Genomic DNA, 12,857 nt, shown 5'->3' with positions numbered 1-12,857 from the left:
TGTCTCCAGTGATGGCTTTCTTACCTCCTAGTTTCTACCACCTCCCTTCAAATCTAGAATCTATGTGGAATAAGCTGCAGATGTGGTCAGAGCCCTCATGAGCTAACCCTCTCTGGTAACAACATCAGACTCATCAGGAGGTTTGCTTTACAAATCCTATAGGCATCTCTCAATACAATCAAGTTGACAAGATGAACTACCTGCGGGTGTTTTTTTCATTCTTTGTTCATCTTTTGATTTTGAGACAAGAATGTAGCAAGACTAGCAAAGACAAGATTGAGACAAGAAGTAGAAAGCTGGTTTCAAACTTCAAATCCTCATGCTTTGATGCCCAAGTGCCAGGATTACAAGTGTGCACTACCATGTTTTTCTTTAAAAAAATTGTTAAAATTGTTTTTGGTGTTTTTCCTTAAGCTCTTATTAGTCATAATGGAAGTTAATAATATGAACAGAAGACAAAGGAAACTTAATTCTGAACCATCTATATAAACTCCTGCTGTAACCTGAGAGAAATTACTTAAAGGAGAGATCTCGGACTTATTTTGGCACCTGGTATCAGAGGTTTCAGTCCATCATGGAGCCAAAGTGGGTAAGAGTAGCTCATATCATGGCAGCCAGGAAGCGCAGTGAGAGAATGTTTATGCACTCTTCCCCTTTTTATTCCTTCTGGGCTCCCAGCCTAATGGGTGGTACCACCCATATTCAGGCAGGTTTCCCTCCTTTAGTTAATGATCTCTGGAATGCCTTCATAGACACACCCAGCAGTATGTTTTACTAATCTCCAAGGTACTTCTCAATACAATCAAGTTGACAGCTATGATTGTCACACTGGATTATCCACAAGGAGACTGGGCAGGCACTGGCTGACTCCAGATGAATGAGAAACATTTCACCCTAAGTAGCTCCTATGCAACAATCTAAATGCCCTTCGAAGACCCAATGTGCTAAGGTTTCCCTTCAGTGATGGTTTTCTGATTCCCCTCACAAAAGCTGATCTGGTACAAGCAGCACTCAAGGGAGGACTCCTCTCAGTAGCACTGTAGCACCATAGGCTATTTATGAATACTTATTAATAGCAGCACAAGGTGCTTTTAATCAACACTATTAGAAACTGCTTCTTCACACTGAACTAAAGACTATTTCTCCAACAGTATCTTCAAGATCTGCCTTTGAAGCCACAAAGAACTAGCTGGTTCTTTCTCCCGGGAAATGCAAGTAGTTGAAAACTATTATTTCTACTTTTCAATTTACCTGCTAGGTTGAACTTCCTAACTTGCATGCATCTCTGCAGATAAGCAATTTCAAGGTCATCACCATGTTGTTCTGGCTCCTCCAGACTCTTCAAGACTTGGCCAGAATCCACTTAAAATATGACACCTAAAATGGCAGCATTCCAGCTGTGACTGATCTTATCACAGTGGAGTCCTGAAGACTTACTTTTCTTCACCTGGACCACATTCTTACCATTGCATTCTTCAAAGGCTTTTGGGCTCCCTCCTGGTTGTTCTCCTCAGGTTTGCTGTATTTTTCAAATTTGGTTAAGTAAACCCGCCAAGTCATTTTTCTTGAGTACCATTAACCAGTTACCTTTCACCTCCTTTTACCATGTTTTAAATTGTGTACATTAAAGGCTGACCTGGAATTTACAGTTCTCCTGCCTCAGCCTCCCAAGTGCTGAAGTTAATAACATGTGCCACCACACTTGGCTCTAACTGCACGCTTGTTTCAGCACTGAGATGATTTTAAATATTAGTAACAGCATCGTTTGTGATCATTCCAGTTAGATAACATGAAACTTCTAGTGTTTTCAGCCAAAGGACATAAAATTCCCTCAGTTTAATATGAAGCATTATTCAATTCTTCTTAACCAGCAGCTAGGAATCCACTGGGCTGTTAGCCATGATGTCCAGTGCCCTGTTGAATTTAATGAATATTTTCTTTAAGCCATTCTTTGGCATGACTTGATGATTTCAAGTGCTATATTTTATCATGGGAGTAAAACTTAAGGCCAGCCCCTGGTCTTTAGAAATAAGCAGCTAAAATAGTTTCTAAGAACAGAACAACAGAACCAAACACACAGGCACCTCTTTCCTCTACTGCATATTCCTTTATCTTCTGAGGAAACGAAACTGCCAGGTGAAGTTAACTACATAAAAGTTCAATATGCCAGACACTGCTGGCTTATACCTGTTCATCCTAGCTACTCATGAGGCTGAGATCTGGAGATCATGGTTTGAAGCCAGCCCAGGCACCATGGTTTCCAGTGTTAACAAGTTGACTGAAAACTGAATTTTGGAGTTTTTCAATGACAATGAAATTTTATGTCTTTTCTGCACTTGTTTTCACTAAACATTTATAAGAGACAGTATAATTAATTTCAAAGAACTATCCAATTTCTAATGGAAGTCACATAAGTGTAATAATTGTATCTAGAGATGAATGCAGCTTTAACCATTACTATTCAGATGAATCTGGTAACATTCTTTTCAGTTAACCAGACCCAATTTGAAGGATTACATTGTCTACTGAGTATTTCTGATCCTCCTGAATTTGTAAATGGAAGCTGTGACCCACACTGTAATGGTATTAGGAGGTGGGGCCTTTGAGGGAGGCAATTAGGTTGAATAAAGTTACCAGGGAAGAGCACAGGATAGGATTCATGTCTTTATATAAGGGACACTATAGGGCTTGTTTCCCATGGTTGGGTGGCAGCAAGCCAGGAAGGGAGCCCTCACAAGGACTAAGTTTACCAGCACTTTAGAGTAGGGGCCTTCTTAGCTTCCAGATTAAGAAATATAAGGTGTGGATGTGAGTGTGTGTCTGTGTGTATAACAGTCTGGTGTCAAACCTGTGATTCTCTTGGTCTCAGCTTCCCTAGTACTGGGATCACAGGTGTGAATCACCATCTGTTTTTGAAACCAGGATAGTTACACTTAGTTATAACAGTCCAAACTAAAGTAATAATGTAATTACCTTGCTCAACTTGTGTATGACAGAAAAAGAAGAAAAGAAGTTATATGCAAACCAAACCAGATGATCCGGTGGGGGCATCCACAGGCTGATCCTGACCAAAAGGCAAAATGGCAAAGGAGAAAATTAAACCATTCCCTACAAGTTAAGACATTTAGAAGTATCCTTTAAGAGCTTTTCTCAATTTGGCCTCCACATAATGCAGGGTGTTGTTACAGAGAGACGATCTTCTGAAAGATCTTCATCTTTTGTCCTCTTGGCTTTAGAAAGGCAGGAATCTGGTGAAAATAGCTCAGGTAGTAACCCTTTAAGAAAATTCTAGGTATCTAGGTAACATGCAATGTTTGTATTAGAGGGAAAAGACATTCCAGGTGGCATAACAGCAAAAATTTTTTTTCTTCTTAAAAACCTTCAGATTGGTATGTTTGAAGAACTTGCCTGAAAAGAGCTTGAAGCAGGGCTAAGTCTCTTGGATCAATCACCAAAGAGACTTTGCATGGCTCAGCCAATGAATCTGAAGTGTTAAATTTGCCTAATTACAATTTTCATTTTTATCCTCTGTCGAGAATACCTTGGTGAGGTGTCATACTCTGGTGGGCAGGTAGGGGGGAGGGCTCAGGTCAGTGGTTGGTCACCTTTTATGAAGGTTTTGAAAAGCAAGTCCTTCCTTTTGAATTATGCAAGAGAATTTAATTTTGCTATGATTCTTTGGTAGATTTTAAATATTAAAGATAGACCTTAAAAAAAGATACCACTATGCTTTTGCTATGTTATAAATTTGTTTTGACATAAAAGCATGAAAGAAAATTGAGCTCATTCTTGTGGATAATATGTAACTTTATTGTGTGCATCTCTTCCACACCAAGGATCAGCTTTCCAAGGATCAGCTTTTGCATGTGAAATAAGATTTCAGTTAAAGTTCTTACCAAGGACACATATTGGGCACTGGAAAAAGCTGAAGAGAATTTTTTGCCTGAAAGTGGAAAACAAAAGAATCTGGGGTGGAGAAAGGTATGAGAAAACGTACAGAGGTTGCTAAGACTACCACAAAAACAGCTCAGAACACTCGCCTAGCATGTGAGGAACCTGGGGGTTTGAGCCCTAGCACTGGGGAGAAAAAAACCCTTCCAGTCATAGAGCTCTTGATATGCCCTGCTATTTGTAATTCAATTATGTAACATAATTAGGGGAAAAAATGAACACAAAGTCCATTTGGACTAGAGAAGAAAAAGTTCTGAGAGACCGTGCAATTCTAGGGACTGCTGCCCCTAACCAGCACTCATTGCTCAGGTATGTACTGGGAAACAGCTGGAAGACCATTTCAGTTTTCATTATCCTGTCTTGGTTTCCTTATTGAGTAGAATACTAGGAGAAACAAAAGTACTGTGAGTTTACAGGTCTGCTGTTGAATTGGAATTTAGGACCACAGTAAAGAGAGGTAAAGAGAGATCCAAAGGTTCACTGAAAGTAAAACCACACAATAACAGGCTATGGGAAGAGCTGCTCTGGGCTGAGGGCAGTATTTGTGTAACAGTTCTGAGCAGAGTCCTGAGCACTCAGAGTCACCCCTCTTCTGGACACTGCTTCTTAGCTTTCTTCCCATGACACTGAGTAGTCACAATGACGTTTCCCTGCTACTCTGAAGGAGGTGTTACCATGGGAGGCAAATCACTACACCTTAGAAACAAAAAGATGCCTGGCCTTCTTTAGCATACTGGCTGGCAACTATTCTAAGAGACTGATCATCTTGTGTGCTGAGGTGCATTGAGCCTCTCATATAAGATACAAGCAGTTGCAATATATATTAGGCCAGTTTTCAGCCAGAACTAAAAAAGTTTCTGATATTCAAACTGAGTAATAGAAAAAAACCCCAACCCAGGTGGAAGAACTAATTGAAGTTGGCCTGATTATGAAGATAAACATGTTACTGAGGCACATTCTTCTAGCCTTGAGGTATGCAGGCAAAGGTGAGGTCATACCTGACTGAGAGAGAGGGTCAGGCTGATGTAGGGTTCCAAGGAAATGTTTTCCAGAGGCACGTGATAATTCACTTATCAGTCCCAAGGACAAAACTTCCAAGATATAACAAAGATCAAATTATATCATGTATATGATCCAATTAAAAAATTCTTAGCCCTCTTACACTGTATTCTCTAGATTACAATAATAAAAAATCAAATTACATTTATATGAAACTTTTATCAAAAGAAATCAAATCCATTTTTATGAAATTGTATAGTACAACTATTTTCCAGTGGGTATTTTCTTCGGTCACGGTATTTATAATTTCATTTACATTTGTATTAATTTTTAAATTAGAAAACAAAAGCAAGTCTAGGTTTTTATTTGCAAATCTCCCTTCAGTTTCCAGGCTGGTACCACATGGTGCTGTTGGTTGTCCTCCAGACATGCGCTGCTATCAAAGATCCCCAGTTTCCGGAGCATGCAGGCCTCGACTCATTAGGAATGCTTTTTGGTTTGGCTCACGTTTCAAGAAATTCTGGAGCATATCCATGCCGTCCAGAGATCCCCCAGGTTTCAGGATTAGATTTCTGTATTTCATTCCAACCTAATAAAACAAAACATCGTGCCTAATAATTCATGGTCACAGCAATTCTCCAGATCTTTAGACACAAAAGAGAAAGGGGCGAGAGAAACAAAGGGGACTTGAGCCTTGCTCTGGTTAGATGCTCTCTTCAGCTATGGCTATGCAGAAGTCATCTTGGTGGCTAAAACACTTGGAACTAAAACTTCAAGTTTTCTACATTGTCTTTTATTGCTCTCTCCTTAGATTCTCATGGGTGAGCCGACAAGCAGGCAAACCACACAAAGCACAAAGGCATATATGACATGTTCTACCAGTTATCCCATTTCAAAGGCGCTTTCAATAGGTTTAGCCATGCAAGTGTTCCAGAAAGTTACAGATGGGTTCTGGGAGCCTAGAAATAGGACCACAACTGTCAGGAGGCTTTGGCTGTTTTTGTGAGAGGCCCCCAGAAAACCACCCCAACAAAATCAACCCTAGTCTCTCCCTCACTGCAGGCTAAGGCCCTTCTGAAGGGTCTGCACAGGGAATGAGAATCTTTGTGGCTTTATCTAAGGATAGAGGCCTGGAATTTTAAGACATACCACAGTTGTCTTGCCTTTATTTATGTCAACACAGGAGCAGATAAACTGAAAGAAAACAGCTGGAACTCTGTATTAGTATTATGAGATATTTTCAGTTCCCTTTCAGAGTTTCCTTTAGGGAAACAAGGCAAGACAGTCAAATGAATGAAGATTCTAAACAGTTCACAGTGGATCCCTGAAGTTTACATGCACATGATGTGACCAAACTCATTATCTTTACAGACAAGAAAAACTATGCATTGCCAGAGACAAAGCAATCTAACCTATGACTTAATACAAGATTCTGCTTGGTGCAACAGTCAGAGATAAATTAAACTTTTAAGGAGAAATCAGACAAGTTGGATGTAAAATGATTTAATGTCCCACAGGGCCATGAAACTAAAACTTAACAATCATCTATAGGCTGACATCTAAAGTCAGTCTGAAAGTTTGTTAGGAGTAAGTAGCCAAACAAAGTTACATTCTGATACAATTCTTAATACTGTCCAACAGAAATATGAGGTACATGCGTAACTTCAAATAGTGTATTAATCACATTTTAATTATCATTAGTTTCTATGACTGTCTTGGGGGTTGAACTCAGGGCCTGGGCATTGTTCCTGAGCTTTTTTTCACTCAAGGCTACCATTCTACTGATTGAACCACAACTCTATTCTGGCTTTTTGGTGGTTAAATGGAGATGAGTTTCACTGACTTTCCTGCCTGAGCTAGCTTTGAACCAAGATCCTCAAATCTCAGCCTTCTAACTAGTGAGGATTACAGGCATAAACCTGTAAATTAAAATTAATTTTAATGAAAGATTTTACTGAAACTCCTTTAAGATGGACATGGTGGCATAAACCATTGTCCCAGCTACTTGGGAGGCTGAGGTGCAAGGACCACTTGAACCTCCAAGTTGGACACAGCCTAGGCAATATAGAGAGATCCCTAGCCTCTTCCCTGAAATCAGGTGTCATCATTTCCAAATAGAAATTGTTTACTAAGTCCTTAACCCCCATTCAGTTGTTGCATCAGCTTTATTTCATATGGCCTTCCAACTAGTCAGGTCTTGGGCCTGCAGTACAGCTTGTAGGTGGTTCTAGTATTTCACTAAAAGGGCACATGGTGATCTTATTGCCTTATTTATAAGTTTCTTAGGAGAAGGTCTGTAATCACTGATAATGGACTTCCTGAATCTCTGGTGATAAGGATTAGGAACTAGCTTTAGTTTGTTTTAGGAAAAATGCCAAAAAAAAAAAAAGATACCTCATTTCTTGTATCATCTGCAGCAATATTACTGTCAACCTAGATTCTAAAATAGAAGTATAGTGCCTTGTCATAAACTTTGTTATTGTAAGCAGGAGTCCATCAGAGCTCTAGTCCAACCACACTTTACCTCCTCCTTCCCTTTCTCTCATTGCTCAGTGTGTCTAAATATGACTAATGTTTCCAATTAGTGGTACAGCTCTCTGGGTATAAGTTATATAGAAGTTAAATTTACCTGCAAAATTACAAAAGTGTTTTAAACCTTTTATGAAGGAAAACTTAAAATATGTACTAGTAGAACATATAACAGGTAAACTCTCATAGACTCATTCAACCTCAATAATTATATATTATTCTCAACAATATATAAATTCTGATCTTCTTGTCTTAGCCTCCTAAATAGTGGTATTACAGGCTACACTCAGCAATAATTAATACTTAGCTGCAGAAATTCTTCATGTTCAACCTTTGCATATTTTATTCCTTTTATCTATTACAAAGGTATTATTCAATTCACAAATATTACAGAAATAGGAATGCAAATCAAAACTGAAGACCCCCAAATGATGAACATCTGACAAAGTATTCTCATTTTGTGCGGAGAACTGTAAGTAAGTTTGGGTGGTAAAACAAAGCAGGCATTGAGGGACTCCATGGTACGGTGAAAGACTGTGCCCGCCTCCTCTGCCTGGCAGAGTCATTTCAGAGCATGGCACTGTTTAGTCTCTTTACAGTCTTAGCAGTCCTTCCTCTGCTTCTGCTTCCAAACAAGTTGATTCAATTTCCTGAATTATACAGCAATGGTCTTTTAATAGTTTCATTTCCTTTGCAATGAAGTTTTGAGAAGAGTTTAAGAGTCATTTTGGTAACAGGATCTTACTTTTGTTAAGGGGAAAAAAAGGAGTGAAAGTGACTGTGTTTTTGGAAAGTATCGGGCCCTCAGGGTGAGATGTCTGAGAGACACCTGACACAGGTGTACCAAGTGTTTACCTTTAGTTGTTACACCTTACCTTCACAAAAAAGAAATGTTAATGTCAAGGAAGGTAGGAAGAAGAACTCTACAACTGTAGTATTTTCGTGTCACCAATACCCTTTGGGAGGATCTGCCCACAAGAGCTCATATTAGCCTCCCATGAAGGACAATCTATGCCAGTTACCTCTGTGGTTTTGAATCTTAAAAGATTAGCATAAATCTGCTGGCAATTGTGCAAGGCTTCTCTAACACTGAGCCATGCCTCCAGTCTAGCTTTTTGCTGTTTATTTTTAGAAGCAGTGTCTTCTCAAACTTTTCTGCCTGAACTTTGCTTCAAACTACAGTCCTACAGATCTGAGTCTCCTAAGTAGCTAGAATTATAGGTATGCATGTGTTTGGCATCTAAAAAGCTCAATAGCCTGCTTAAACATTGATTTTGAAAGTTTTCCTTCCATGCCATTTTGCCCTCCTAGCAGAACACAGTTGGTTTTCCATAAGGGAGAAGAGATCATGGGTGGAAGAAAAGCAAAATCTTTGACAACAAAAGAGGGAGAGAGCAAAAGACTGGTGCTGGTAGACAAGCAGAGCAGGGATGACTGTGGTCAGAGTAGACACCTCCTGGAAGCATTAAACAAAATTTGTGAAGGTAGAAAGATAAACCTTTAATTTTGGGGAGGGAGAGGAGGAGAAAAAGGTTCCTTGGGTAGCAGTTTAGATTAGGTGGAAAGAGCAGTGGACTCAATGGGAAAAACTACCAGTTAAGTTCAAAGAGGTACACATACGTAAAATAATAATTAAATTAAACAGTTTTGAAGTAGAGGACACAAAGGCAACCAAAACAGTTCCTTTTATTAGGGTTTTATGACCTACAAGGGAAGCTTAAAGAATACATAATTAGGTGACAGATGTGGTAGTAAAGGTCTGTAATCTCAGCACCTGAGAGCAGAAGGATCACAAGTGTGAGGCCAGCCTACACTATGAAGTGAGAGCTGTCTAAAAATGCAGCAAAACAAAAATTTAGTGACACATTAGACAGGAACTGGGCCTAGGATTCTGCTTAAAGAGCACTGGTTCCTTTTGCCTTTGCATTATAATTGAGCCGTGCAATTCTTCATGTTACTTAATGTAAGCTCCAGCCTCTTCCTTATGGCATGACAGGCTAAAATATAACAGTGATAGCAAACTATTTCTTCTGAAGTGACACTTGGTTGTACTTCTCATTCATGGAGGAAAGAAACAAAGCTTAGCCATTTATCTAAGTGCAAAAGAGGAAGGTAATTCTGGCTTAACAATGTAATTGCCTTTGAGTCCACAGGTCTATTACCTCTTAGGAAATTTTCCCACAATGAAGTTGCCTTATTAAAAAAAAAAATGGCCCTAGTTAAAGTGCTTCCATCTTTTCAACCCTGTGATTAGCTACTGGATTTTGCAATGACATTTGGTGACCTTACAGATATCCTTAATGAGCACCCAGAGCTTGCTGGAAAAGCCTGACTCCCAGCAGGCCTTCCATCACCCTTGAGATGTAGGAGTTACATATAATAACTTGTTATTATACACTTTCTCCATGCCGTACTACAACAAAGGCTTTAGTAACATGTAATGAATTCAGCAAGGGGTTAAATGTGATATCTACTTACAAGAGAATTTTTTTTTTTAAATTTACACATGGATCACAGATAACAAGGTTTTGGTCTTTGTGAGCTTTTGGATCTAGATCACCAAGGAGAATGAAAAGAACTACCATAAAATATTCTATTGCCACCATTTGGGATTCAGAAGGCCCCAGCTTTATAGCTGTCCCTCTTATGTTTTTAAAGTGAGCAAGCAGCACACATTCTACAGTTCTGCTTGTCAGGATCTGAAATGGTTCTCAGAGAAGAGCCCTGGGCTTTGTAGAACAGCAAGAAGTTGCAAGAGAAGGCCTGGGGGCTCCCGTCTGTACTATGAAACCAGTTATGTCCACAGCATGTGATCTCCTGGCCCTCTAGCACTCGGGTGCTTGGGGACAAACAAGCACTGACTTCTGGAAAAGCCATCCTGCTATCTTCTCAAAACCACCCAAACACACCTCAGGGAGAGGAAGGTCTTGAGATAGTAGTCTGTGTGAGAGACAGTCATGGCTCTGATTCCCATGACTGCAGCCCAAAGCAAGCATTACTTTATGCCACAGAAATTCACAGAACCTAAAGCAAATCTACAACTCTTGAACACTCAAGGTAAGGCCATCTTTTTCAGTATCAGCTAAAGCTAAAACCTTGACCATGGCACAAAATATCATGCAATGTCTTGGTCTGAAGAACAGTAATTTTTTTCTTAATCATCACACACAACTGTAATAACAATCTAAGCTTTTTTTTTTTTGTAGAACCAGATTATTATCCCAAGGATCAATCTTTAATAAGTGAGTGTGAATTATGTAAGGCAAGTGTTAGGAATAAATATTTAAGGCCCAGCACCAGTGGCTCACAATTGTAATCCTACTTACTCAGGAGGCTGAGATCTGAGGATCATGGTTCAAAGCCAGCTCTGGCAGGAAAGTCCATGAGACTCTTATCTCCAATAAACACTCAGAAAACTGGAAGTGGCACAGTGGTTCAAGTGATAGAGTGCTAGCCTTGGGCTGAAGAGCTGAGAAGGAGAGCATTAAGGCCCAGAGTACAAGCCCCATGATCGACCAAAAAAAAAAAAAAAAAAAAGAGTAAATATTCATAAAACAAAACAAAGTAACTCACAAAACAACAATTCACTATAGGAGGGAATAAAAAGTTTAAAGGCTGATTCTCACCAGGTATGATGGTATATGCCTGTAATACCAGCTTTCAGGAGGCTGAGGCAGGAGGATTTGGGGTTTAAGGGCTAAAGCCTGGGCTACAGTGTGAGACCTGTCTTCACCAGCCCCTAATGAAGATCAGGTATGTGTGTAGGGGGATGTGGGGGAACAGAGGGAGCTTCTTGCTGATTTTTAGAACTAGGTCTGATATTGTTATGACAGCAATGGAGCAGAAATGACATGATACTTCACAGCATTTGATAGGAAAGAAAAAAAAAAAAACCTCAAAAGGAAGGATTCAAACTAGCCTGCTGGCCCAATATGTATAATACACATGGCCCCATGAATCCAGAATTTCAGAGAAATTGCAAATTGATCATAGGAAGAACTCCAAATTGTTGGGCTCTTGCTTTCTCCAAGTCACTCCAGCTCCTCTTTGTTTGAATGAAGAACAGTATGGCTGCTTGCCAAGGGTGGAGCTTGAGAATAAGCTGCGCGGGGGAAGCAGGACCTTGGGATCTACAAGAGTCAGTAACAGGGCTGCTACCTGGACAGCGAGGAGGAGAGGGTCCTGGGGCTGTGGCCATGACGCAAAACATACAGGTGAGGGAGGGAGGTAGGCCAAGAGAGGGATTGACTAACCCTACCCCCCTCTCCGGGAGGTCTGGGGGCGTTACCACTGAGCCAGGAAGGCCTTGTAGATGGACTTTCACCTTTTATCTCTTTAAAACATTGTTTTCCAATTTCTAAAACTATCTATGCACCTTGTCAGGGGTGGGGTATATATAGTTATGGTCATTGCAGGCAGGCCTTGAAATTCAATACATCGAGAAGCTTATTTTCAAAGTGAAATTCAAATAAACCTAGGCCCATCAGTGATGTTATAAATATCCAAATGGCCCTTAGCAGAAGAGGTTCCCTGGATCCTATCTGAACATAGGAAGAGCTCCATAAAAAGGACAGAGAAAAGTTAATCACTTGTAAGTTTTATCTCCCAAAGAGGACCACTGACAACATCATGGTATATGTTTTCTAAGCATTATTTTAAAATCAAAATTTGTAGCCAGGCACCAGTGGCTCACGCCTGTAATCCCAGATACTCAGGAGGCTGAGATCTGAGGATCACAGTTCAAAGCCATCCTGGGCAGGAAAGTCTGTGAAACTCTTATCTCCAATAAAAATTACTAGAAAACCGGGTGCTGTGGCTTAAATGGTAGAGCGTTTGCCTAGAGCTGAAGAGCTTAGAGATAGCACCCAAGCCCAGAGTTCAAGCCCCACGACCAACAAAAATAAATAAATAAATAAAAATTTGTATCCCTTTTTATAAAATATTTTATAAAGTGTTTAAATTTTTCTGTAGTTGTTAAATTCAACATTCTAGAAATAGGCAAAAGATTACTGAAGCCCGTCCCGACCATATGCTCTTATTCACTATTTGGTTCAGAGATTGGAAAGATCACTTTAGGTTTCCTTTCTCCTTTTCTCTCTCTACAAAACCCCTACCCTCACTTTCTTTTCTTTTCTTTCTTTTTTTGTGTCAGTCATGGGGCCTGAAGTCTGGGCCAAGGTGCTGTCCCTCAGCTCTTCAGTTCAAGGCTAGCGCTCTACCACTTGAGCCACAGTGCCACTTCTGGCTTTTTCTGCTTATGTGGTGCTGAGGAATCGAACCCAGGGCCTCATGCATGCAACCCAAGCGCTCTACCACTGAGCCACCTTCCCAGCCCCTCTCTTCTTTTTTGATCCAAAGCCTTGTTGTAAAGACAATCT

At 40.0% G+C, this 12,857-nt stretch overlaps 1 protein-coding gene across 2 annotated transcripts in view; it reads right to left on the bottom strand.

Moving 5' to 3' along the window:
• Nucleotides 1-4,295: 4,295 nt before the first annotated feature.
• Nln (neurolysin) overlaps nucleotides 4,296-12,857 on the bottom strand; it is an 88,408-nt gene continuing 79,846 nt past the window's right edge. For both annotated transcript variants that reach the window (XM_042690772.1, XM_042690773.1), the window contains exon 13: nucleotides 4,296-5,539. In XM_042690772.1, the coding sequence (XP_042546706.1) occupies nucleotides 5,390-5,539 (150 nt within the window). In that variant the 3' untranslated portion in view covers nucleotides 4,296-5,389. The remainder of the gene's footprint in view (nucleotides 5,540-12,857) is intronic.

This window comes from Dipodomys spectabilis, unplaced genomic scaffold (assembly GCF_019054845.1).
Source record: "Dipodomys spectabilis isolate Male_0828 unplaced genomic scaffold, ASM1905484v1 ptg000140l, whole genome shotgun sequence".
NCBI lineage: Eukaryota > Metazoa > Chordata > Mammalia > Rodentia > Heteromyidae > Dipodomys > Dipodomys spectabilis.
Note: the sequence above shows the minus strand (reverse complement) of the source record. Positions and strands in the feature narration are given on the sequence as shown.